General features: G+C 49.9%; 12 protein-coding genes across 12 annotated transcripts; 7 read left to right on the forward strand and 5 right to left on the reverse strand. All coding sequences in view use genetic code 12, as the record gives it.

Moving 5' to 3' along the window:
- Positions 1-189: 189 nt before the first annotated feature.
- TAF14 (TATA-binding protein-associated factor) lies at positions 190-2,870 on the forward strand (the record flags this gene model as incomplete). Its single annotated transcript, XM_025480615.1, has 2 exons — positions 190-1,941; positions 2,157-2,870. The coding sequence occupies 2 exons, from the start codon at positions 190-192 to the stop codon at positions 2,868-2,870; spliced, it is 2,466 nt and encodes an 821-aa protein (XP_025334915.1).
- Positions 2,871-3,274: 404 nt separating this feature from the next.
- STE4 (G protein subunit beta) lies at positions 3,275-4,446 on the reverse strand (the record flags this gene model as incomplete). Its single annotated transcript, XM_025480616.1, has 2 exons — positions 3,275-4,280; positions 4,358-4,446. 2 exons carry the CDS (start codon positions 4,444-4,446, stop codon positions 3,275-3,277), a joined length of 1,095 nt encoding a protein of 364 aa, XP_025334916.1.
- Positions 4,447-5,122: 676 nt separating this feature from the next.
- Positions 5,123-7,156, reverse strand: TBF1 (Tbf1p; the record flags this gene model as incomplete). The annotated part of the gene is made up of 1 exon (XM_025480617.1): positions 5,123-7,156. The coding sequence occupies one exon, from the start codon at positions 7,154-7,156 to the stop codon at positions 5,123-5,125; it is 2,034 nt and encodes a 677-aa protein (XP_025334917.1).
- A 1,485-nt stretch (positions 7,157-8,641) lies between these two features.
- UGA1 (4-aminobutyrate transaminase) lies at positions 8,642-10,054 on the forward strand (the record flags this gene model as incomplete). The annotated part of the gene is made up of 1 exon (XM_025480618.1): positions 8,642-10,054. One exon carries the CDS (start codon positions 8,642-8,644, stop codon positions 10,052-10,054), a length of 1,413 nt encoding a protein of 470 aa, XP_025334918.1.
- A 715-nt stretch (positions 10,055-10,769) lies between these two features.
- CXQ87_002101 (uncharacterized protein) lies at positions 10,770-11,714 on the forward strand (the record flags this gene model as incomplete). Its single annotated transcript, XM_025480619.1, has 1 exon — positions 10,770-11,714. The coding sequence occupies one exon, from the start codon at positions 10,770-10,772 to the stop codon at positions 11,712-11,714; it is 945 nt and encodes a 314-aa protein (XP_025334919.1).
- A 176-nt stretch (positions 11,715-11,890) lies between these two features.
- Positions 11,891-12,838, forward strand: CXQ87_002102 (uncharacterized protein; the record flags this gene model as incomplete). The annotated part of the gene is made up of 2 exons (XM_025480620.1): positions 11,891-11,963; positions 12,537-12,838. 2 exons carry the CDS (start codon positions 11,891-11,893, stop codon positions 12,836-12,838), a joined length of 375 nt encoding a protein of 124 aa, XP_025334920.1.
- An 81-nt stretch (positions 12,839-12,919) lies between these two features.
- CXQ87_002103 (uncharacterized protein) lies at positions 12,920-13,735 on the reverse strand (the record flags this gene model as incomplete). The annotated part of the gene is made up of 1 exon (XM_025480621.1): positions 12,920-13,735. One exon carries the CDS (start codon positions 13,733-13,735, stop codon positions 12,920-12,922), a length of 816 nt encoding a protein of 271 aa, XP_025334921.1.
- A 1,110-nt stretch (positions 13,736-14,845) lies between these two features.
- VMA7 (H(+)-transporting V1 sector ATPase subunit F) lies at positions 14,846-15,220 on the forward strand (the record flags this gene model as incomplete). Its single annotated transcript, XM_025480622.1, has 1 exon — positions 14,846-15,220. One exon carries the CDS (start codon positions 14,846-14,848, stop codon positions 15,218-15,220), a length of 375 nt encoding a protein of 124 aa, XP_025334922.1.
- Positions 15,221-15,272: 52 nt separating this feature from the next.
- CHS5 (Chs5p) lies at positions 15,273-16,814 on the reverse strand (the record flags this gene model as incomplete). The annotated part of the gene is made up of 1 exon (XM_025480623.1): positions 15,273-16,814. The coding sequence occupies one exon, from the start codon at positions 16,812-16,814 to the stop codon at positions 15,273-15,275; it is 1,542 nt and encodes a 513-aa protein (XP_025334923.1).
- A 127-nt stretch (positions 16,815-16,941) lies between these two features.
- Positions 16,942-18,654, reverse strand: CXQ87_002106 (Rpd3L histone deacetylase complex subunit; the record flags this gene model as incomplete). The annotated part of the gene is made up of 1 exon (XM_025480624.1): positions 16,942-18,654. One exon carries the CDS (start codon positions 18,652-18,654, stop codon positions 16,942-16,944), a length of 1,713 nt encoding a protein of 570 aa, XP_025334924.1.
- A 959-nt stretch (positions 18,655-19,613) lies between these two features.
- CXQ87_002107 (uncharacterized protein) lies at positions 19,614-21,023 on the forward strand (the record flags this gene model as incomplete). The annotated part of the gene is made up of 1 exon (XM_025480625.1): positions 19,614-21,023. One exon carries the CDS (start codon positions 19,614-19,616, stop codon positions 21,021-21,023), a length of 1,410 nt encoding a protein of 469 aa, XP_025334925.1.
- Positions 21,024-21,869: 846 nt separating this feature from the next.
- Positions 21,870-23,372, forward strand: LAP3 (bleomycin hydrolase; the record flags this gene model as incomplete). Its single annotated transcript, XM_025480626.1, has 1 exon — positions 21,870-23,372. One exon carries the CDS (start codon positions 21,870-21,872, stop codon positions 23,370-23,372), a length of 1,503 nt encoding a protein of 500 aa, XP_025334926.1.
- Between the last annotated feature and the right edge of the window lie 64 nt (positions 23,373-23,436).

Below are 23,436 nucleotides of genomic sequence, written 5' to 3' on the forward strand. Positions count from 1 at the left end.
TGCTATGTGAGTCAGGACATACACCAGTACATTGACAGCCACTAGCCGAAAACCATGAACACCAAAGCTCCAAGACTATTTGCTCTTGGAAATTATTAATTATATTTCCATCCCCATAATTCCAAAATCTTCCCCTCCTCCTCTCGACCTACTACCACTATCGCGGTTGGGTGCAAAAAGACCACAACCATGAGGTTTCTTCTGCTCGTACAAGCGGCATGTGCCCAGGTGGTGGTTGTCACAACTACTGCTACGGTGTATCACACAGTGCATGCTTCGCCGTCTGTCGTTGGTGTTTCTGGGTTTTTTAACCTGACTACTCCGACTTCCACAATCCGCCAGAATGCTTCCAAGGTCCAGACATCCGCTTTTGCCGAGACATCCAGCCTGAACTTGCTGGTTTCTTACCAAAGTCCAATTAGCCCAGGCATGGTGCCAGAAATATCTCTGGCGACAGAAATACCGCTCTTCTTTGGACCCACTCTGTATCTCACAGACAGAAAGCATGAGTACCAGAGGCCTGGAAGGATGTTAGAAAAGAGCATGGAAGATAAGGGAGAGGTTCAAGGTACGGCAGTTGAAGAGATTGGAAAGCTTCTGGTGACCCTGAGTGGTGATGATGAAGAGGTTCCAACCACTCCAGCGATTACGCCAGCAATAAGTGCCCCAGAACCTTCTTCCACTGTTAGTACTGAGGCTTCCACAACCACAGAAACTAGATCTGGGTACCACGAGGAGAAACGAAAGATCCAAGATGTGATTGAGCGGTTATTGGGAAGAGGTAGCCACAACCAGTCCAAGTCCGTTGAGACTGAGCCAACACCACCAACCTCCATACCCAAGAAAACAAAAACTCATACTGTTTTTGTGGATGTCACAACGACGATGACGGCATTGGAGGGGTCGTTTTCGGAGAACAGGCTGGATGTGGGATCTGGTGGTACTATTTCGCAGCCATTGGTTAGCAGGGTCAGTACAACTGGTACAGAGGCGGTGACTACCTCAACTAAGGAGCACGAGGATGGCGGTTTTGAAGCTGTTCAACCTCAGCTGTCTTTGAGTATAGCTGGTACATCACCAGGATCGTTAGAAGTTACAACCACTCCCACCAATGAGGAGAACCAGCCAGGCCACAAAAAGTTGGAAGGTGGTTCCAAATCGAAGACTTCTGCAGCCACGGAAACAGCTTCAGCCTCGAATTCTGGCCCAACCGTGGCCCCTTCAACGGCTACTCCAGAGGAAATTGGACCCAGCTCTGCTGCTCTGGTTCACTCAAACAGCAGCCCAGAAAGGCCAATCTCGCCAGAAGTCGAAATCACGACTTTCACAATTACCCAGACCGCCATTGAAAGTCTGGCCATGGAGACTCTGGCCACCTCGTTGGTTGTTGCACCTGGAGTTGATGCAAGTGAGTCTGCCGAAAGCGATCTTTTCAGAATGCCCGTGGAGACTGAGACCCAAAAGCAGGCCAAATCTTCAGATTTAAGTTTTCACTCTGGCTTTCAAAACTCTGGAATCGGCTCAATTACCTTGTCTTCGCAAAGCCTGGTTCTCTCGTCCTCGTCCAAACCCACAGAACCAGTCAAGCCAAGCACCGCAAGCACCACCAATGAAGTCACAAAAGAGCCAATTTCAAGGAGTTCAGCGTCCTCAATTTCCACAATCATTAATAGCGGCGCTGCCTCGTTACCCCCTCCATCCACCTACTCAACCACCAACTCCACAAACGGCTCCACCACCAACTCAACAAAACGACCCATCAACTCCACAACCAACTCCACAACCAACTCCACAAGCACCTTCTCAAACTCCTTCCCAATCTCCCCCAACGCCTCCACCCCCAACGCCTCAACCACCCCATCCAATTCTACGAATGGTGCAACCACTACTCACCCATCACGACCTTCCAACTCCACCATCCCCGCCTCCGCTACAGCCCTAGTACTACCGCCTCGAAGCCGTCCGCCCATACAAACACACAGCGGCTCGGTGTCTGGATCTCCTTCCAAACAGCCGTGGTACCGGTCTCTATACATTGTGGTGCTCGGGATCGTGCTATGATGTGCACACTCTTGAGAAAAACTTTAACAACAAGCAATGTCGGAAGTAAGTAGCCGCCAAAAACACAGCCCAAAAAGAAATTGTACTAACGCCAGACCAAGAGAACCATCCGCATCACCACCCAGCAGACCATCATGAAGGATGTGCCGCCGGTGGAAAACTACCCCATGAGACAGTGGTCCATAGAGATCACCATGTTGAACGAACAAGGCGAGGAGATCACCGCCAGTATACTAGATAAGGTCACCTACACGTTGCACCCGACGTTTGCCAACCCGATTAGAACGCTCAAGCAGGCGCCTTTCCGTGTGGAGGAGCAAGGCTGGGGTGAGTTCGACATCCCCATTGCCGTGCACTTGGTGGGACTTCCTGGCAAGCAAGGCGAACGCAAATTCAGCCACGACTTGAATTTCTTGCAGGAGACGTACACCGTGGACCACCAGATACTGGTTCCTTTGAAGCTGGCGCAGTTGAACAAGCTATTGGCGGAGCTGGGTCCGGTTCCTGCCGACGACGGCAAGCGTAAAAACGAGTCTGACTTGTCGTCGAAGCTGAAGAAATTGAAGGGTGCCAACGGCGCCGCCACCAAGGGTGCTGTGGACTTGGAGAAACTCGCCAATGGCCTCACCAAGTTGAGCGAGGACGACTTGATTGTCATTGTGCAGATGGTCACCGACAACAGAACCAACGAGATGAATATCAAGAACGACGTGGACAACGGCGAGTTCACCATGGACTTGTTCACGTTGCCCGAGTCCTTGTTGAAGAGTTTGTGGGACTACGTGAAGAAGCACACTGGCGAGGCCTGAGCGGGTTTTTCTAGCTAGGGGGCCTCTGGAGCGAGCTTTGGGAGTTTTGCCCATCTACAGGTGTCTAGGCCTGGAGTCCTCTGTCTACACCCCGACATGATGGTCCGTCCGGTGGGGGCTGGGCGGCTATATACTAAAATGATACGACTGTGGAGGGAATGTAGGGGCGATGGAGGAAACTGATGCTTTTCATTCCTCCGAATCAACAGCTAAAATATATGCGATCAAGCTTTTTGTGATGAGTTTATCGTAATACGTGGGGCTCAGATGAGCTATAAGGCAATTAGCAACCATTTCTGCCAATTCTTCATCTCATCGATCTTTGATTATCAATCTTATACATTGACAATCTTCCTCCCCTACACTACTGGTCATACTCGTCGGATTGTATTATTTCTATCTTATCATGTAGACCACACCTTGATCATCAGGTCCCACGAGGCCGTTGCCAACCCCTCTCCATCAGCACTCACGGCTACTTGGGAAATTCTTCCACTGTGGCATCCGCTTCCCACGCCAATTGACTCTATTATCTCGTTCTTGAGTACGTCCCACGCAATACATCCATAGTCTGCGTAACATGCGTACAAGATCCGCTTCGACCTGCTCAAGTCCAACGACACTACGCCAGGCGTGTCGAAGTGAGAATGCAACGGGGTGGTGATGGTGGTTGTGTTCTTTGCGGGTGCAAATTGCGCCAGTAGCTCGAACCGTGCAAGTTCACACTCGGATCTCAAATCGAAAAGCTTGCAGATACCGTCATCGGCGCCAGCAACAAACGAGTTGCCATCTTGAAAGTCTGCAATGTCGTTCACGTCTGTTTTCAGTATGTTGCACGACATCACCGGGCCCTTTTCTCTGATATCCCACACCTTCACGAGACCATCGGCACCTGACGACATAAATGTGTTTTGCGCCGGCCTTGCCAGCATCAGTAGAACATCTCCAGTGTGACCCAAGAACTCGTGTGATCTGATCCCCCGCTGGGTGTCCCAAAGAGCGATCGTCATATCACCCGATGCCGTGAGGATCTTGTTCTCATCAATAAACTCACAGGCACTGACGTAGGCTGCATGAGCACCGGGGTCAGCCCTATACGGTTTGGAAAGCTCGGAAAGCTCGAATGAGCCAGGTTGTGAAGTAATAGGTTCACCGGGCTCAGGAATGTTCACCTTGTAAATCAGACACTTATTGTCCAACCCTGCCAGAGCCACCAATCTGCCGCTGGGTGAGTAAGCACAGCAAAGCACCCACGAGTTTTCAAGCGGGATAGCCTGAAGCTTCAACCCGGTGATGGCGTCCCATATGATCATGAAGCCGTCCTGACATGCCAGCACGATTCGGCGAGAACTATGATCCCATTTGACCTGGGCGATTTTGTCTCGATGGCCCTTCAATGTGTTGTAGAGCCTGAGATATCGTCTTGGGGGATTGGCTGCACATTTGTCAGCATTTCTGAAAGAGAGGCATCCTGGAGAGCCATGTACGCTTTCTGCAACTCGGAGTACAAGATCTGGGCATTCTGGCGAGCAACGGCGATCTTGCCGCCAATAACATCAGTCGTTACCGATGCCATAGCTTTTGCAACGAGGAAGAAACACTGGAGCGTATTTTATTGTTTGATGAGGAACAGACAGGTGAAGGCTGTCTCCGATTCTGATACACGACGGTGCATGCAACATGCAAAGGCTCGCAGGTACAGGGAGAAAAGTATTCTGTGCAAGGCTTGCAAGCACATATTCTGGAGATTCGAAACAAGGCTTCTCCAAGATACGGCTAAATGTTTGGGTAAGGATGCAAACTATCAACCGAATAGTCTCTCGAGTGTGCAGCTGGCGTGCATCGCGCAGGACGCATCATGCACGGTTGCATCCAAAGAGAGCTCTCAAAGCGGGTTTCATTTCCTTACAAAACAGGTCCTCGAGAACATAAGGTCATGCTGCTGCAGAAGAAGCACCTTTATAGGCTCTGGAGTTTCCGAGCCGTGACGCATGCTACGCTTCCTGATAGCCGGCGTACCTCGTTTCATTGGATTAACCATCGGTCGGCCTTGTCTGGTTCGGCATCGTATTTAAAACATTTTCCTTGCAGAAGATCGGTTGATCAAAAACCGCCTGCGTTGCCATTTGCCCGCCAAGCCGAAAACTCGTGACTTTTCGGGATCCATGCTCTCGGTTTCGCCGAACGAAAATGCTGGATGCCTGATATTATTTAGCTGTCAGAGCGACTGAGCCGCAGTCCTGAAACAGCCCTCACAGCTTTCTCTGTTTCTTGGGCTCTTTCTTGTCTCCATCTTCGGCTGTTCCCGCCCTTTTGCTAACAGCGGGAACTGGGGCCGCTGCAGTCTTTTTCAGTCTTGCATTCTTCGCCTTGAATTTGTCCTCTCTTTCGAGATCTCCGGTCACTTTTTGCAAATACGAAGGCACAGGAAGGCCCAGCTTAAGGAAGAACATTTTCCAGTTTCTGGCCTTGTCTTTGAGTTGCACTTGCGTACGGTTCTTAAGCGCCTCGTTGATTCGTCCACCTTGGCCAAAAAGCTCCAAAATCGTAGACCACGCTGGACCCTTCAACTCCAAAGCATGGCGAAGGGCCTTTTCTTCCTCGCGTGTCCATGGCCTTCGGCTCGTGAGTTTTCCCGACAGGCGGGGGTTGATACGAAGGTGGATCTGCTGTTCCAAAATCTCGCTAGGGAGAAGTGCAGATGTGATTTCGTTAATTTCAGGATTGCTTGCCTGATTGTCTTGCCCGCTTCCTGCTCCAATCTCATGGCCTTCTCTACTCTCGTAACCCTCGTGCGTAGGCGAACCTGCCTTGTTCTCAGCTGCACGGCTAGCTTCCTGTAGGGTCTGGTTGCTGTGGGGTGTAGCATGGGCTCGTTCTCTTGGAGCCAGCTTGCCTTTCTTGCCCCATATTAGGAAACCCATGTTCTTGGAGACGTAGTCGAAGAGGTCCTTCAAAAAGGCGAACCACTCGTATTCCTCACTGAGGTTGCCTTCGGCAGGATAGCTTAGAAGCGATTCTTTACGGGACTTGCACCTGTTGATAAAGTCGGTCTCTGTCGGCGTGAGCGTCTTGGTGCCCCTTTTCTTAAGCAAGATCTCCTCCATGTTGCTTGGCAAGATGTCTTCTAGGATTTCCTCGCTGGATCTCTCTGCAGCTTCAATGGCGGAAATGTAGGCTTGTGTCTTCAAATCAAGGTACAAGACAGCCTGTGGTTTGAGCAACTTACCGACCTTGTCCCCGATAACTGTGTTTACACCGCTCTGTAGGTTCATGTTGGAGGCAGTCATGTTTGACATAGAATTGGCAGGTTCAAGGTTGTTTGCGGGACAAAAGACATCCAAGAAGGACTCGTTGAGGAAGAAGAAACCGAGTTCGATGGTTCCCAAGGACGCAGCCAAGAAGGTCGCCAAGTTCACCTTTCGTAGCGTGGACTCGATACTCTGCTCTCTGTTCTTGAACATGCTGGGCGTGGTGTCGCCCTCCTTCCACATTCCAGGAGCCAAGTGTTCGACTGTAAGGAATGGGTCCTCTTCTGAATAAAGTCTCTTGGTGAATTCGAAAAGCGAGGCCAAGTCACGGAAAGCAGCACCCTGTGGGGTTTCTGGACTCGACGCAACTTCAATAATCTTCTGGTAAGGCCCTGTGACAAACACACGGAGAAGCTGCGTGGCCAAGTTGTCCAACACAGGTAGGGTGTTCACCAAAAGCTGGATTCTTGCGGGGAGGTAGTCGGGTGTAACGATAGGAAGGGGTAAAGCTGCAAGCTGGACATTTGTAAGAGACGCAGCTGGTGGTACCTGACTAGAAAGAGCGTTATATGCTGCCAAAGCAGTGTTTGTTGCAAGAAGCTCTGAGTTTGCAGGTATATGGGTGGGTTTGTCCAGTTTATCATCTGACGTAGCCTTCTTGAGTTCATCAGCTATTAGTTCCAAGTGGTGTTTTTCTGTCGAAGCGGAAAACACATCGTTTTGTGCCTCGTTGTTATCAGTGGGCTGCTCGGTCTCAGTATTCAGACTCTGTTCGTTATTTTCCGCTGCAGCCGACGCTTCATTTTCCGTCTGCTGGTCGCTGGTCTGTGCGTTTTCAGAATTCTCCTCCTGGGCATTTTCAGAAGCCTGGCCCTCTTGTCCCTGGTCCTCCTGAGCAGGCTGGTACTGCTGCCTCAGAAGCTCCATCTCATGTTCTGCAATGGCTCTTTGAATTTCCTGGTCAAAGCCATCCTCGTGGAGATCGTGCTTGGAGAGGTTTTCGTCCTCCGCTTCCACTTTAGGCTCAAGACTCATGCTTAATTATTGATTTGTGGTGCAGCAGATGTTTGTTTTCAATTTGTATACACTTCGCGATGGTCTGCGATGGTGTAGGTGCATCCAGGGAAGGTGATGCAGAACTGATAAAGGGCAGTGAGTATGCATTTATGGGGAATTGTGGTTTTTGGGGGCTGGTTGAGATTGACGGTTGTGGAAGGGGTTTTGTGGATTTTGGGGAATTTTCGTGTGGTGGAACCACCATTCAGGGTATGGTAGGCCCAAGTGTACTCCCAAAAGGTTCAAAATGAGGATGAAAAATGAGATACCGGCTATGAAGGGGTCTTTTTTTATACAATAAACAAATTTTAGGATTCGAAAATATTGCCAGTCTACTCCACTGTGAGCCGGATGTGGGATGATGGTGGGCCTCATATGCATGGAAAGAGCAGCATGCATGAAGAGAAGCTTCCTAGTGACCATTATCGTGTCCCTGAACATTCGTTTGAATTTTTCTTCAGAGTGTAGAGAGTTCTGTTTGTCTGAAAGTGGCATTAGCTCTATGTCATGGAAGACAACTACGTGATTGTCATCGATCATCGATCTCTGGGAGCCACAAGATCTCTAGTCCTACTCAAAGTATCATAGTCCTTCGGTCAAAGTTTCCAAATCTTCTAGTTGTTTTTTGGAGATCTCGAAGTCCCCGAATCTCCTATGAAGCCTAGGATATATTCGCCCATTATGAGCCATAAAGCCAGAGCCATAGAGCCATCGGACCAACTGACCCATTGTAGAAATCATGAAAACCTTGGAGTTCTAATTTTTTGAAGTATTTTCAAGAATCTCCAACTCTTTCTCATCACTAAAACGCTAGGACTCTATATCACCGTCTTTCCCTCCCCTCCTCATCTCCTCGCCATCCCCCACTACCAGCCTACTCCACACTCCACAGTACCTCCACAACATCTCCATATACTGATCCCAAAGAAAAATCAATTCAAAAGAAGTCTCCCCAAACCTATAAACTCAACATTCCTACACCTCGATGGCTCCCTGGAAAAACTAAAACAAGTAACAAGCGCCACACCCAGCATCACCAAGTCACCGTCCCACACCGCTAAACCGAAAATCACCACAAACGCCAAATCCCACAATGACCCCGGGCTCTTGGCTCCGAACTAAAAATGCTCAAACGGTGCTTTTTCAGGCCCCACAATCAAGAAATCGATCGACTCCGCTTCCTTCTCGGCTGATTCTCCAAAGTGCGCTACGGCTGCAAACCGCCAAGTCCGAACTTCACTTTGTTCAAAGAACAACGAGAGATGAAAGGAACGATTTTTTGATAAAATTGAATAAATCTATATCACCGAACCCTCGTCTACCCCCTGGTTACCTTCAGATCGGAAATCCACCCGGGTGGGTCGACCGCAAGGACTGTCCCGATTTGGCAACCTCATGGCGCACTCCCCGGACTTTCCCCAAGCAACTATATAAAGCAGGCGGATCCGTCGGTTTTTCGATATCATGTCGATTTCTGCTCAGTACTTCCCCAACGAGCCTGCTGCTCCCCAGGTCAAAACGGCCTTCCCCGGACCAAAATCCCAGGACGCCGTCAAGCTGCTTGGTCAGGTGTTCGATGCCAGACCCGTCTACTTTGTGGCTGACTACGAGAAGTCCAACGGTAACTACATTGTGGATGTCGACGGCAACACGTACTTGGACGTGTACGCCCAGATCGCGTCGATTCCATTGGGCTACAACAACCCTGCGTTGCAGGCGGTTGCAAAATCAGACAAGATGATCAGAGCCATCATCGACAGACCAGCCTTGGGCAACTTCCCCGGCAAGGACTCCGAGGAGATCATCAAGAGTTTGTTGGACGTGGCGCCAAAGGGCCAGGACAAGGTGTGGTCGGGTCTTTCTGGAGCCGACGCCAACGAATTGGCCTTCAAGGCGGCCTTCTTCTGGTACCAGCTGAGAAGAAGAGGCTTTAAGACGGAGTTCACTGCCGAGGAGAGCAAAACCGTCATGGACAACCAGCTGCCTGGTTCTCCTGATCTCGCTGTCTTGTCGTTTGAGCGTGCTTTCCACGGCCGTTTGTTCGCTACAGCTTCCACCACCAGATCCAAGCCTATCCACAAGTTGGACCTTCCATCCTTCAAGTGGCCCAAGGCCGAGTTCCCCACTTACAAGTACCCACTCGGCGAGCACACTAAAGACAACGAGGAGGAGGACAAGCGCTGTCTTGCCATTGTGGAGGAGAAGTTCCAGAAGGCTTCCGCTCCAATTGCTGCCGTCTTGGTGGAACCCATCCAGTCCGAAGGTGGCGACAACCACGCCTCCCAGGCGTTCCTCCAGGGCTTGAGAGACATCACCATCAAGCACGGAGCCCTCCTCATCATGGACGAGGTCCAGACCGGCGTGGGAGCCACTGGTAAGTTCTGGGCCCACGAGCATTTCAACATCTCGCCTGCTCCCGACATGGTGACGTTTTCCAAGAAGTTCCAGTCCGCAGGCTACTACTTCCACGACCCAGAGATTATCCCCAACGTTGCATACCGTCAGTTCAACACCTGGTGTGGAGACCCAGCCAGAATGTTGCTTGGAGGAGCCATTGGTGCCGAGGTGAAGAAGCACGATTTGCCTGCTGTGGTGGCCCGTGTCGGAGACTACTTGTACAAGAAGCTTGAAGGTTTGGCCCAGAAGTACCCAGACTTCATTCACAATCTCAGAGGTAAGGGCAGAGGCACCTTCATTGCGTGGTCGTTCAAGGAAGCCTCATTGAGAAACCAGTTTTTGAGCGACATCAAGAAGGAGGGTATCAACATGGGCGGCTGTTCCGAGGACTCTGTGCGTTTGAGACCCACCTTGGTGTTTGAGGAGAAGCACGCTGACATTCTTGTTGCTGCTATCGAGAAGGTGTTAGTCGGTTACTAAGTAATGCATGTATTATACGGGGGCGGAGTAGGAGCAGATTTTATCCACCATTTGGTCAATCGATGGATTGTATTTGGTGAAAAGATTATCTGAGTCAAGCTCATTGATGTAAAGAGGATCTCTAAGCGCATGGTTAACATACCCCCAACCATCTACATCAAAATCCAAAATGTGGGCGCCGAATTTAAACAGCATATGGATCATCCGATTCTCATGCCTCCAACGTCACATCAAATAAAACATCCACCTTTCCATCGTCCAATTAGATATGCTCTTGTGGGACCCCGGGTTGACTCGGTCCTAGCGCATTGGCTGCGAAATCCACCTCCACACGGCTGTCTCCGGGGTAATGACTCACTGGGTCAGATTTTCAGATATCCAAAACAAAAAAAGTATTGCTTTCATTTCTTAAATGCTCAACATGTATCGCCTTTTTCGCCTTTGGTCATTGTGGTCGACTTCTCGTCTTCGGCTAAATACCATAACCTCCACACCTCGGCACCGGCCAACTTAGGCCCCTCTAAAACCACCACCAAACACCGAAACCCCTCTAGCCTAAAACCCCACCTCTCCATAAAAACAATAAAAAACATAAATCCGACTTTGTCTCCCCACATTCAACACCTCACTTCCCCTCCATTCCTCCCAACCACTTGTTGATTCCCGCGGTGCGAAATATCAAATATCAACGCTAGACCAACTACTGCCTTGCTGGATGCTGCTGGACGCGTACGAGCGGTGCAAAAGCTTCATTAAGATCGAGCTGAACGCGTCGCTTCTAGCGGGCGGCGTGGCCGGCGCCATCAGCAGAACGATCGTTTCGCCTTTTGAAAGAGCCAAGATTCTCCTCCAACTCCAGGGTCCCGAGGCCCAGCACGCCTACAAAGGCATGTTTCCGACAATCTGGAAAATGTACAAGGACGAGGGCTGGCGAGGCTGGTTCAGGGGCAACACGCTCAACTGTGTGAGAATATTCCCGTACTCGGCGGTCCAGTTCGCTGTGTTTGAGGAGTGCAAGCTTCTTTTGTTGAAGTACAAGCCGCCAGGGCTGACTTTGACCGAGACGGACCGTTTGATTGCGGGTTCGGCGGGCGGAATTGCCTCTGTGGCGGCGACGTACCCGTTGGACTTGGTCAGAGCGAGAATCACCATCCAGACTGCCTCGTTGAATAAGCTCAACAAGGGCAGACTAGTCAAGGCGCCTGGCGTCTGGGACACACTTAAGGATGTCTATCGGAACGAGGGCGGCTTCTTCGCTTTGTACAAGGGTATTGTGCCCACGACTTTGGGTGTAGCACCGTATGTGGCTATAAACTTTGCCTTGTACGAGCACCTCAGAGACAAGATGGACGACTCCAAGCGGGACTTCAGCAATCCGCTCTGGAAACTAGGCGCCGGTGCATTCAGTAGTTTTGTGGGTGGCTTGTTGATCTACCCGTTGGATCTATTGAGAAAGCGGTACCAGGTTGCCAGTATGGCGGGAGGAGAGCTAGGGTTCCAATATAGAAGCGTCACGCACGCTTTGGTCAGCATCTTCAAAAACGAGGGCTTCTTTGGCGCCTACAAGGGTCTCACTGCTAATTTGTACAAGATCGTGCCATCCATGGCAGTCAGCTGGTTGTGCTACGACACCTTGAAAATGCATATCGCCAGGTGGTGAGTCACGGGAACTTGAGAATAATGCATCTTTGTATTATCCCTCCCAACAATCGTTCGGCCTCATGAAGCTGATAGCATTTTGAGGCTCTGATGGGAACATCTCCTGTTGGTGCTCGAGGGTAATTGCATCTGGTTCCGCTGGGCAGCTTCACAACCAATCTATTCATTGAGTCACGCATGACTGAGTTCATCCGTCATGGTACATATGCGCTTGTGGGACGTTCTATGTCTTTGGCTACTACTGGCTCTGGTCTGCAACTGCCACTTGCACAATGTATCTCAAACTGGTCAATCTAGACTCGCGAAAGATATGTTCATAATGCCAAGAATTATTGCCACCATCCACAAAGGCATAGGCTATTTCCCCTGGTCCCAAAGCTTAAGTTTGCGCCTCGCCTATGGACACTACTTACCGAGGCTCCAGCCGTGCGACACGGCTGCAACGCCATGTTATTGTTTCAACAATGGCCAACGGTTTTCTCGATTGTGTGCCACACGAGGCCTTCCCTTCTATCTTGAATTCCCCAAACCGCCAAAGCTCCCTCTCCATTGCTTCATCAGCCGAATAATCTCAGTGTCCCAGGTTTCGCAGCCATGCACAGAACATAGCACCGTGGGCAGAATGGGCCCATTTCGCACCCACCTTGGATCTGGCCCAAAGTCCTATTCTTTCACCCCATCGAACAAATATAGACTTAATTAGACAAAGGGAAATCTATTCAACCGAACCCTTTTTTGATAAAAAGCACAATCCCCGCCATTTGAAGGCGTCCTGGACCACAAAATGTGTGACGTCACGTGACCCCACACGCCCACCAACCAGCAGTCTCGTTTTTCCTGTCGAAAAGATCAAACTCTTCAACAACCCCATCATCCACCATGAGAGCCGCTCAGATCTTGTTGAACCAAGCTAAGAAGAACGCCCGTCCTTCCGTTCCTATTCCAGTGGAGATGTACCCATTGTTCGCCGCCTGTGGTGTGGCTGTGGTTTCCTTGGGTTACTTCACCTACAGACACTTTGCCTACGACAAGCAGCTCAGATTGTGGAAGAACGCCGACCTCTCGCGTGTCGACGAGGTCTTGAACAAGGCTGCTGAGGAGGAGAAGAGCAAGTCCGACGAGTAATGTCATATAGCATAATGAACACAAAGGGTACCAAATTGTAGGAGTATGCATTGAGTCTAGTGATGCGTGCCGCTGGCCTATTTACAGTTGGCGAATGTTCATGTAGTAGTTGGTGACCTCGCTGATCTCGTCAAGCTGCTGGATCATCTTGCCAAAGGCCTTTTCCTGGTCCTCTGGGAAGTCCACCTGGTTGAGGTCCTCCGCGTGAAAAATCGACTTGGAGTCTCGAAGCTTGTAGCCCCTGGAGGCCAAACTGTTGGAAACTGAGTTCAACTCGGAAGGGTCGGTGAGAATCCGGAAGAGCCTGGCTCCACCGTACTCGTCGTCCACGTCGTTGAAGTTTTCAACATCGTCCGCTCCAATGTCAATGGCCACCTCAAGCACATCATCTAGCTGCTCGTCCTCGTTGAGCGGCTCAAAGACAATCTCCCCCTTTCTCTGGAACAAGTACTGGCAAGGGCTCAAATTAGCGTTGAACTTGGTCATGGCGTGCTTGACACGGCCGATGGTTCTAGCCTTATTGTCGGTTTCTGCCTCGATGATGAATGCTGTTCCGTTAGGGCCCATGAACTCGTAGGTAGTCTGAGCTGCAGCGGAACCTTCTCCTGTCACCTCACCCGTTCCTCTCTTGATGGCGTTTTCGATGATCTTCTTTGTGACATTCATTTTCCTGGCCTTCTCCATCAACGTCTGGAGCTGGGCGTTACCTTCAGTGCCTCCACTCTTCACTGAAGCCTCGATACGGCTCGCAAGAAAGTGAGCCTCTTTGGATTTCTTAGCATCATTTTTCGCCTTATCGTGACGGATATTCTGCCACTTCAGGTGGCCAGCTAGAAGAGGTCTGCTGATATGGAGCCCTCTCTGGGGCACAGCCCTGGCAAGGCGTAGAAGAGACATGGTTGTTGAGACGCTGTGTCATGAAGATGTGTATATAGTCACGTGGAGTTTGGGCAGAGGTTGGTCAGAAGGGAAGGGAGGGGCACAAGTTTGGTCTACACGTGATTCTTGGGGTTTAATTATGGTGAATTTTTATTTTCAGCTTTGTACGACGGTGTGGTGATTTTCTGTGGTGGTTTGTAGTTTCTGCGATGGATGGTCTTTTCGCAGCCATTTTGAAAAACTGGTGATAGTAGGTGGAATCTGTGAAAGAATGGGTATTGATGGTGAGGAAATCTAAAGTTCTGATGAAATTGATAATATTGAGATAAAAGTGAATAAGAGCAAGTTTTTTCGTCTATGATTGTCAAGTTTCCTACGGTACTGGAGCGTGTACGGAAGTACCATGGCCAAGAGCCGAGTAGATCACGGCCGATTTGGTGGTATGATGAAATTTCACAATTTTCAGATTGTGTAACATCAATTGAGCTTCGGCTATCAAATCAGCCATGACTCACGGTGATCAGGCTGCACAGCTTCTAATTACTGGAGCGTTATCGGAAAAACTATAGGTGAAAAATTAGCCCATTCTCCGATAATCTATTACTATTGCTGTATCTGACGTTTGACTCGAGCAGTACACTGCCCAAGACCCACTCAAATAACAATTCTAAAACATGACCGACATGACGAAATAATTGGAAAGGGAATATAATAGATCAAACAATACACTTCATCTGTATTCATCATTCCATTAGTGACATCCCATTCACCCGTTGACCACCAACACCCTCAATTGGCTCAATGCCTCCTTTGTCTCCATTGGTAGCCCACAAAAAACCCTCTGAATATCACCTGTTGAAATATCTATACATTCCTCCGGCCCAACCATGACTTGCTCCACCATTCGCATTGGCTGCAAACAAACAGAACCACCACCAAACCGCCCACAACCACCACCCATTGACTTCAAAAAATCACCTCATCCAAATCAACCCCCTAAAAGCAATTCCCAAAACCGCTTCAATATATCCACCCCCGATAGCTGTCCCACCCGGGCCGGCTTATCTTGGTGCCTCGCACGACCGGCCATGTAATCAATGTGAGCATCAGAAGTACACCACTATCAATATGAGCGCCAACGAAGCTATGTCCAAGCGGTCGTTGCTCGCCGTGATCGCCGACGAGGACTCGGTCACGGGGTTGCTTTTGGCCGGCGTGGGCCAGGTATCCAATGAGCCCGGCAAGGAGTCCAATTTCCTCACGGTGGTGCCAGGGAAAACGTCTGTGGAGCAGGTGGAGGAGGCCTTTGACAGGTTTACCTCGGAGCGGGACGACATTGCCATTCTTTTGATCAACCAGCATATTGCCGACTTGATACGGTTCCGGGTGGACAGCTACACGAATGCGTTCCCTGCTATTCTAGAGATTCCTTCCAAGGACCACCCATACGACCCGGAGAAGGACTCTATTTTGAAGAAGGTCAGGCGGTTGTTCGGCGAGTGATCGTTCTGCTTCTTTCATTAGTAATATACATACATTTTGTACGCTATCCCGGCTACTTCTTTGACTTTCTCTTGTTCTTCTTCTTGCCAGGTCCGTTCTGCGGTCCGCTGCTTGGAGCGTCGTCCTCGAGGCTGATCTCGGTGGTCGCTGGCTCCTGTGTAGCCTCTGGCTCGGCCTCCTTGGCTTCTTCGGCTTCCTTGGGTTCTTCGGTCTCCTTGGCCTCTTCTTTCGCGAGGTCCTCAGCAAGGTTGGTGTGCTCAGCAACGCCAGACTCGGGATTGGCCTCGTTGAGGTCGACCTCAGACAACTCGCCTTGCGTCGTTGGCTCGACGGCCTTCACCTCTTCTGGTTGTGGGTCCTCAGCCTTTGGCTCCTCTAACTTTTCTTCAGCCTTGGACTCCTCTGCCTCTTCAGGCTTTTCGTCGGGCTGTTCCTCAGGCTTGACATCCTCCGTCTTAGCTTCTTCCGAAGCCTCCTCCAACTTGGAATCCTCTATCTTAGCAGACTCAGGCTCAGTGGCAGGCTCAGTGGCAGGCTCAGCAGCCTCTGGCTTCTCTGTATCTAGCGAAACTTCATTCTCTGCTGGCTTTTCCTCTGCGGCTTTATCAGCTTCTGGCACCTCAGGCTCTGCCTTGGGCTCTTCTGTGAGCTCCTCCTTAGACTCCTCCTTGGGTTCGTCACGGCTTTGGTCTGGCGATGGTGAGGTCACCCTAACAACTGGTGCTTCGGACTCACTGCCTTCGCTTGGAGCAGCTGCTTTAGTGGAAGCCTTCTTCCAGTAGTCTCTGCTCAAGATGTCCGGCAACAGACAATCCTTCACGTAGAAGTCTCTGACACCCACAATTCGTCTTTCTCTCTCACAAGCCTTCAACCACTCGGGCCGTATAATAGGAATGTTCATGTCGTTGGCCTTGACAAATTCTGGATTCTGCTTGTTCTCTCTCGTAGTGATAAAGTGTGTGGTATCGACCTTGACGGTTTCTTGAGCAGGGTGGTGAGCGCCCATGTTCTTCAAGGCAGCTTGTATGTCGTCAACATTAAATTGGTCATTAGGCGTAATGTCGCCCAAGCAGACTGTGATACCCGACAAGTCGGTCATTTTATGTGTAGTGACTTCCACCTCATCAGACTTGTAGACACCAGCGGTGGTGTCCAATCTCAAGTGGAACTTGAAGGACTGGTCAATGGGCAAGCCGGACAATTTCGTGGTTTTGTTGGTCAAAGCCTGAGGAATGGCACCGAGTTTCTTGCCGTCTCTGAACAAAACAAGGTTCTTAAGCGAAGCGGTGCCCAAGTCTAAGTCGTCCCATTCCAAGACACAGGAGGTCTGGGTAACGTTTTTTATTCTCAATTGAGGCGCCTTGGGCAAATTTTTGCCAAAGGTGTTGATGATTTCATCCTGGATCGCCTGGAACTGCTTCTTCTCCTCCAATTCAGTGTCCAAGTCTCGATCCACCTTGATCTTAACAATCGATCCAGCCTTGACTCCATTGGGAAGCAAAATTGTGGGGAACTCGATGAGGTGGTGGTCTTTAGTTAAAAGTAGCGCAAGAGAGGCGTCGAGTTTGCCTACTGTAAGCGACACTTCGACCATGGTGTGGGCTGTTGTTGATGTATATTTCGTATTAGTTTGGGCCCGTTTGAACACATTGTAGCTTCTCGATTGTGGGAGGCACGGGTGCAGTTTGGGTGCAAAAAAAGCGAGCGGTGGGCTGTATGGCTCAGTTGATGGGGATCCCCATGGCTCTCAAATCCTCCTCCACTTCGTCGTTGGTGGCCTTTCGGAGTATGAGCTCGTCGACTGAGTCTATATTTGGATCATCTCTGTGGATTCTGCCGGCAACAGCACATGGGATACCGTGGAACTCTGCGAGGCCATTGAGGATGCCAAGCTCCTCGTTGAGACTGTTGCGCTGTTCAACAAGCTCGTATAGCGTATTCTGTTTGATGGCCTTTTTGGACATGCCGGGGTTTTCCAAGTAGTATTCCATGGGCGAGCCGCCAGCGACAATGGGCCCGCTGAAGCCACGAGGCTCGTCCGAAGTCGGTATCGTGGGGAGGGCAGTGAAGTTGAAGTCAGGCACCAACTGGTCTAAGCTGTTGCGTTCCTTGTTGACCTTGTACCATAACAGCGTGGCCTCGGTGATCATGTCGTTCTTCATGTCCATGACGTTCTTCATGAAGTCCTGGTGGATCGCCGTGCGCAGAGCGATGGTCTCATTGTTGATGCACTTGAGGCTGTAATTGAGCGTGGCATTGGCGAGTCGTATGCTGTCCTGGTAAAACTCGTTAACCTTGAGATAAATCTGGAGAAGCTCTGGATGCAGCCCGTCAAGACAGAGCTGTAGCTCGTGTTCTAGCAAACCAAGCTTGTCCTGGTAGAGCTTGTCTCGGAGATGGGCAAAGTCAGTCTCTATAGAAATGAGCTCGTCCACTGCGAGCTTGCGGTGCTCGTCCATGTTGACGTCGTTCTCCTCTGCGATCTGCTGTTCCTTAGCACTGGCCTCATCGATCTTGTCAGCCTCTGCCTGCTCCGCATCCTCAGCGGCTTCTTCAGCCGCCTGATCATCTTCGTCTTCCTGCTTCTCGGCGTCCTCCTCCACGTCTGCCTCAGCTTCTAGCACACCGTTCTCTTCCTTGACAACGTCAGAGGCATTCTCCACCTCTTCTTCCTCCTTGATATCGGTGTCCTTGGCATCTTCAGCGTCTTCAGGATCCTCGTCCTCCTCCTTCTCGCCGTCAGCCTCGTCCTCGGCCTCGTTGTTGTCCTGTTCCAGGGCTTGGTCCTCCTCAGCCTCGGCCTCATCTTTGTTATTCCCGATATCAGGCACAGCGTCGTTCTCGTCAGCGTCAGACTTCACTTGAGTCAAATTTCCCGTCTCCTCCTCCACCTTCTTGGTGGCCGCCTCAGGCGACTGAGTCCCTGCCTCAGAGCCATTCTGTAACTTGCGCTGCTTCCTCGGTCTCTCGTCGCCATTGAGCTGAAGCGCGTCCTCGTGGCTGATGTCTTTAGGAAAGTTGTCGTCCAGATCGTCCAGATCGACCCCCTGGAGACGAGCCATTTCGGTGAGCTCCAGTAGAGCGTGCAAGTCCGAGACCTTGTCTCTCAGAGCGGCCTCGTCGTCTAGAAAATCCATCTTGTCCGTTTCGGCCTCGCTGCCGTCGTCGTCCAAGTCGCTTAACTCCGAACTCTCGTACGAATCCCGCCCCTTGTGTGCTAAAGACGTGATCTCAAACGCTGGTGGAGATGTTCCAATGTCGGTCAAGGGCAGGTCCTTGGTGTGCTGGGGCAGTCTCTGGGGCAGCAGCGGGTCCTGTGTAGAGTAGTCTGGATTTTCTGAGTCGGCCGTGTTGTTTGGCTTTTGACTGAGGTCGGGGATGCTGGATTGGAGAGGATGCTGTGGTTGGTTCTGGTCGGTGTCCAACTGGGGCATGCTGGCTCAGCGCAGAACGGGCGGTCTGCAGTGTACGGGTGGTGCAAGGGTTTTTCCTATAGCTCTTCTGTAGTCGACTTTGAAGAACGTGGGGACGTGGGATTAGCGTGGATGTTGATGTAGTTGGTGATCGTGACAAACAGTGATAGCTCGAGAAGGCGTACTGCAGAGCCAGCGCTGCCGTGGTGCACGGGTGTGGCACCAAGTGCCCCCACTTTCAGGCGTCCTAGGAAAGAGATAAGAGATTGGTATGTGGAAGCGTGATCTTGGATTTTCAGGAAATTGGAATGTGTTGTTGTTGAAGGATTGGTTCAATTGGGGAATTTGTTGATTTGGTGGTGAGTGTGGTGGAGGTGCTGTGGTTAATATAGTGTGAGTGAGTGGTGAGTCTGGAAATCGATCAAAAGTGTGATATTAGTTTGGGCATCGAAGGTCAGTACACCTTAAAGAAAAATATAAAGGTAGTTGCTTGACCTGATTGTCATTTGGTGAAGGTGTGGGTTGAGATAGTGAATGGCTGCGAAATGTCGGCTATTGCGTGGGGTATAGGCCGATCGGTGAAAAACATTGAATCCTGTCTGTGCAGCCTGATTTTGGCAACCATTTTCAGAATACTGTTAAATTTACGGTAAAAAGTTCATATTTCACATATGGCTATTACATTAATAGAAGGTGTGAGTGGGTCCAAATAGGCTGCAGACCAGGTCCTCTGAGGCCATCAAAGTACTCCATCGAGAACAAAAGAGACACTTTTAATTTCAATCAAGAAAACTCAAACAAAAAATACTCAAAAATCTGTATCGTTTATTCAATTTCATCGCGGTTCATCTATTTTGCATGGGACTCATGTCCACCTATCGACTACTGAACCATCCTTACACCCGTGCACCACGCAAAAATACTGTGATGAGATGCCCATCGTGGAGACCTCGTCTGATCTATACCTCCAAATCCACCAAATGTCGGCATTTTCCTCCCTTTTCTCGGGAGCGTCCAAGGACCAAACCGTGGAGTCCATGTTCGGCTCCTCGGCTGGTCCCGTTGACAGAGACTCCTTGAAAACTTCCAGAACCGTGATTGAGATTCCAGAAGAGCCTGAGATCAAGGAAAAGAAGGTGAAGAAGGAGAGAAAGGAGAAGAAGGACAAGAAGGAGAAAAAAGAGAAGAAGGATAAGAAGAGCAAGAAGGACGATGAGGAGGATGAGAATTTGGAGGCCAAGTACTACGAGAAGTTACTTGAGGAAGAGGAGAACGCCAAAAAGGAAGCTGTAGTGGCTGAAGAAGCCAGCGAAGAGGCAAGTAAAGAATCATCTGAAGACGCTGGAAAAGAAAGTGACGATTCCAGCAGCGATGAGGACGACGAGGAGACAGAAAAGCCCAAAAAGAGAGAACTGGGTGCCAAAACCGTGGACCTCAAGGAGGACGAACTAGATAAAGCCGAAAGGACGGTTTTCGTCGGTAACGTGCCCACCTCTGTCGTCACATCCAAGAGAACATACAAGCATTTCAAGCAGCTTTTCCAGCAGACCGGACCTATCCAGGCCATACGATTCAGATCGATTGCTTTTGACGAAGCCCTCCCCAGAAAACTAGCATTTGCCAAGAGAGCCTTGCATGATCTTAGAGACACTGTGAATGCTTACGTGGTGTTCAAACAGAAAGAAGCATCCAAGAAGGCCTGCAGCAGGCTCAATGCCACATTGTTCGAGCATCACCATCTTAGAGTTGACCATGTGGCTCACCCAGCCCCAAAGGACAACAAGAGAACCATTTTTGTTGGAAACTTGGATTTCGAGGAACAGGAAGAAAACTTGTGGAGGTACTTCAACAAGCACACTGGTGACGATGTCGAGTCTGTTCGTGTAGTGAGGGACTCCAAGACCAACCTCGGTAAAGGTTTCGCTCTTGTCCAATTCAAAGACACCCTTTCCGTGAACAAGGCGATTTTGCTCAACGACAAACCCATGGTGGTCAACCAGAAAGAGGCCGCTGAAGGTGACAAGAAGAAGAAACCAAGAAAGCTCCGTATTTCCAGAGCCAAGGCCAACGCTAAGCCATCTGCCATGTCACCAAACCACGTTGACAACCTCAGAAAGCACAAGAAGCCAAAGACGAAGCTTTCGGATGTCCAGAAGACCAAATTGGGTCGTGCTAGAACGCTTTTGGGTAAGTCTGACCGTAATTCTGCGGGCCAGATTGTTGTGGAAGGTGCTCGTGCCACCAAGGGTCAGAAAATTGCCGGTATCAAGGGTCTCAAAACCGCAAAGGGTAAGGTGAAGAAGCCTAGAATCACCGACAGATCGTTGCGTTTCAAGAAGGACCAGCAGGCCATGAAGGTTCTTGGAGACAAGGACAAGAAGAAGGCTTAGGCCTAGTGGATTTTCCTTAATTGACGAATTGGATCGAAGGAAAACGATTACTATAAGAACTTGGCTTGGAGGAAATTGCATAAGGTTCACTACTAGGTACCTTGAATCTGGTCTACTTTACGAAAGCTGCAAATCCGTGAATCTCGATTCGGAGGACTTCGGAGTCATTTCCCGAAGTTGTATCGTCTTACATAATGACTTTTGAAAGATGTCTTGAAACTCCGTGATTCTCCGTGGTTGGGTCCGTGTCTCAGATCCGCGGACCATGCCACACAGTGGAATGGCCATACTAACATTATAATCAAACAACGCATACTTAGCATGATTTCCGAGACTGTAGTATTAAAGAGATGATAAATTTTCTAATTGAAGCTAATTCAATGAAGAAGCCATGGATATGTCACAAATAGTCAAATGGTACTCCGCATAGATCTGCGATACATCAATGTCACCAGAACATGTCCCATAAACGGACATTTCAGGGTTCATTTGAATATCCTCTTTTCATTACTGTTTTCATCAGTTCTATTTCTTTCCTAATTCTGATTCTTGAATAGACGATCCACAGATGTGACAGTAGCCCCGAATTTCGCAGCCAATAGAACAAGAGATACAAGAGATGTCAAATCGTTTCGTATAAACTGAAATATCCTAAGCTTTGATCAAAAAAAGCAGAATTTTTAAAAAGTACTCAAAAACAACTTTCGCCACTCCCTGAATCTACCGTTGTCGGTCCGCTACCTCGCTGGTTATCATCCACAGTGTCTCTGCAGGGCGATAAGGGAGACTCGAGGTATAAATAAAGCGAACCCCCCAAATATACCGTGCACCAAGCTTTTTTCCAAAATGGGCTCCACCACTTCAAAGAACTATAAAGACGACGCCTCTGTGGAGATTGTCGACGAAAAGGCTGCCTACAAGGCTCCATCGGTCCGGGCTGACAGTGCCGCCGAGTACTTACAGACCTTGTCTTTGGACGTCTGTGACTACCTGAATGATCTCAACTCCTCCACTATCAAGCGCTGGGACGCTGATTTGCAACAGGACCCTAAGAACAGAATCGTCCAGAACGCGTTCTCTCAGCACACGCTCGCAGAGATCACCAAGAAGAGAAACGTTGACTTGACCTTGAACGACCGTCACCTCTTCAACGTGGAGGTCGACCCAATTGGACTGCCTTCATTTTTAGACAACCAGAAGTCCTCGGGTAGATGCTGGATTTTTGCTACTTCCAACGTGCTCAGGTCCAATATCATCAAGAGACAGAACTTGGACCCCAACGCGTTCCAGATCTCTCAGGCCTACCTCTACTTCTACGACAAGTTGGAGAAGGCCAACTACTTTTTAGAGAACATTATTGACACTGCCGACGAGCCACTCGACTCGCGTTTGACCCAATGGCTTATTGCTGGCTCTGTCAATGACGGTGGCCAGTGGGACATGATTTCCAACATTATCGACAAGTACGGAATTGTGCCAAATGAGGTGTTCCCCGACAATGCCAACGCTGCTGCTTCCAGCAGCTTGAACGCTATCTTGACCGACAAATTGAGAGAATACGCGTTGGTATTGAGAAAGTTGGTTGCAAGAAACACCCCCAAGAGAGCCGTGTTGGCTGCCAAGAACGGCTTCAACAAGCAGATCTACAACATCATTGCCCTTTTCTTGGGCTCTCCAGTGGGTCCAGATGATGAGTTCACCTGGGAGTACAAGGACAAGAACGGTAAGTTCTTCAGCGTTAAGACCACCGCCAAGGAGTTCTACAAGAAGTACGCCGCTTACAATGTCACCCAGCGCTTCTCGTTGCTTAACGATCCTCGTAACGAATACAACAAGTTGTACACCGTCGACCGTTTGAACAACGTGTACAACGGCAGACCAATTGAGTACGTGAATGTGGAGTTGTCTGCCATGAAGAAGGCCGTTATCGGTATGTTGAAGAACAACGAGCCTGTCTTCTTTGGCTGTGACGTTGGCAAGTTCTTTGACGGTGCACTGGGAATCATGGACACCAATTTGTTCGACTACGAGTTGGTTCTTGGTGCCGCTCCTAGATTGAGTAAGGAAGAGAGATTGAGAACTGGCTCGTCGCAGATGACCCACGCCATGGTGATCGCCGGTGTGCATTTGGACACTAACGGCAAACCTGTTAGATGGAAGGTTGAGAACTCCTGGGGCGATGCTGGCGGAGAAAAGGGCTGGTACTTGATGTCGGACGACTGGTTCGACGAGTATGTGTTCCAGGTGGTGACATCCAAGGCGTACGTTGAGCGTTCGCACTACGAGCTCTGGAAGAGCAAGGATTACAACTTGTTGCCATTCTACGACCCTATGGGCGCATTGGCTTAGTTAGATCAATTAATGAACAGTGAAGCGTTGATGAAATCGCAGTAGTAGTAGGTAGCGAGCCTAG

Source organism: Candidozyma duobushaemuli (genome assembly GCF_002926085.2).
Source record: "Candidozyma duobushaemuli strain B09383 chromosome Unknown B_B09383, whole genome shotgun sequence".
Lineage (NCBI taxonomy): Eukaryota > Fungi > Ascomycota > Pichiomycetes > Serinales > Metschnikowiaceae > Candidozyma > Candidozyma duobushaemuli.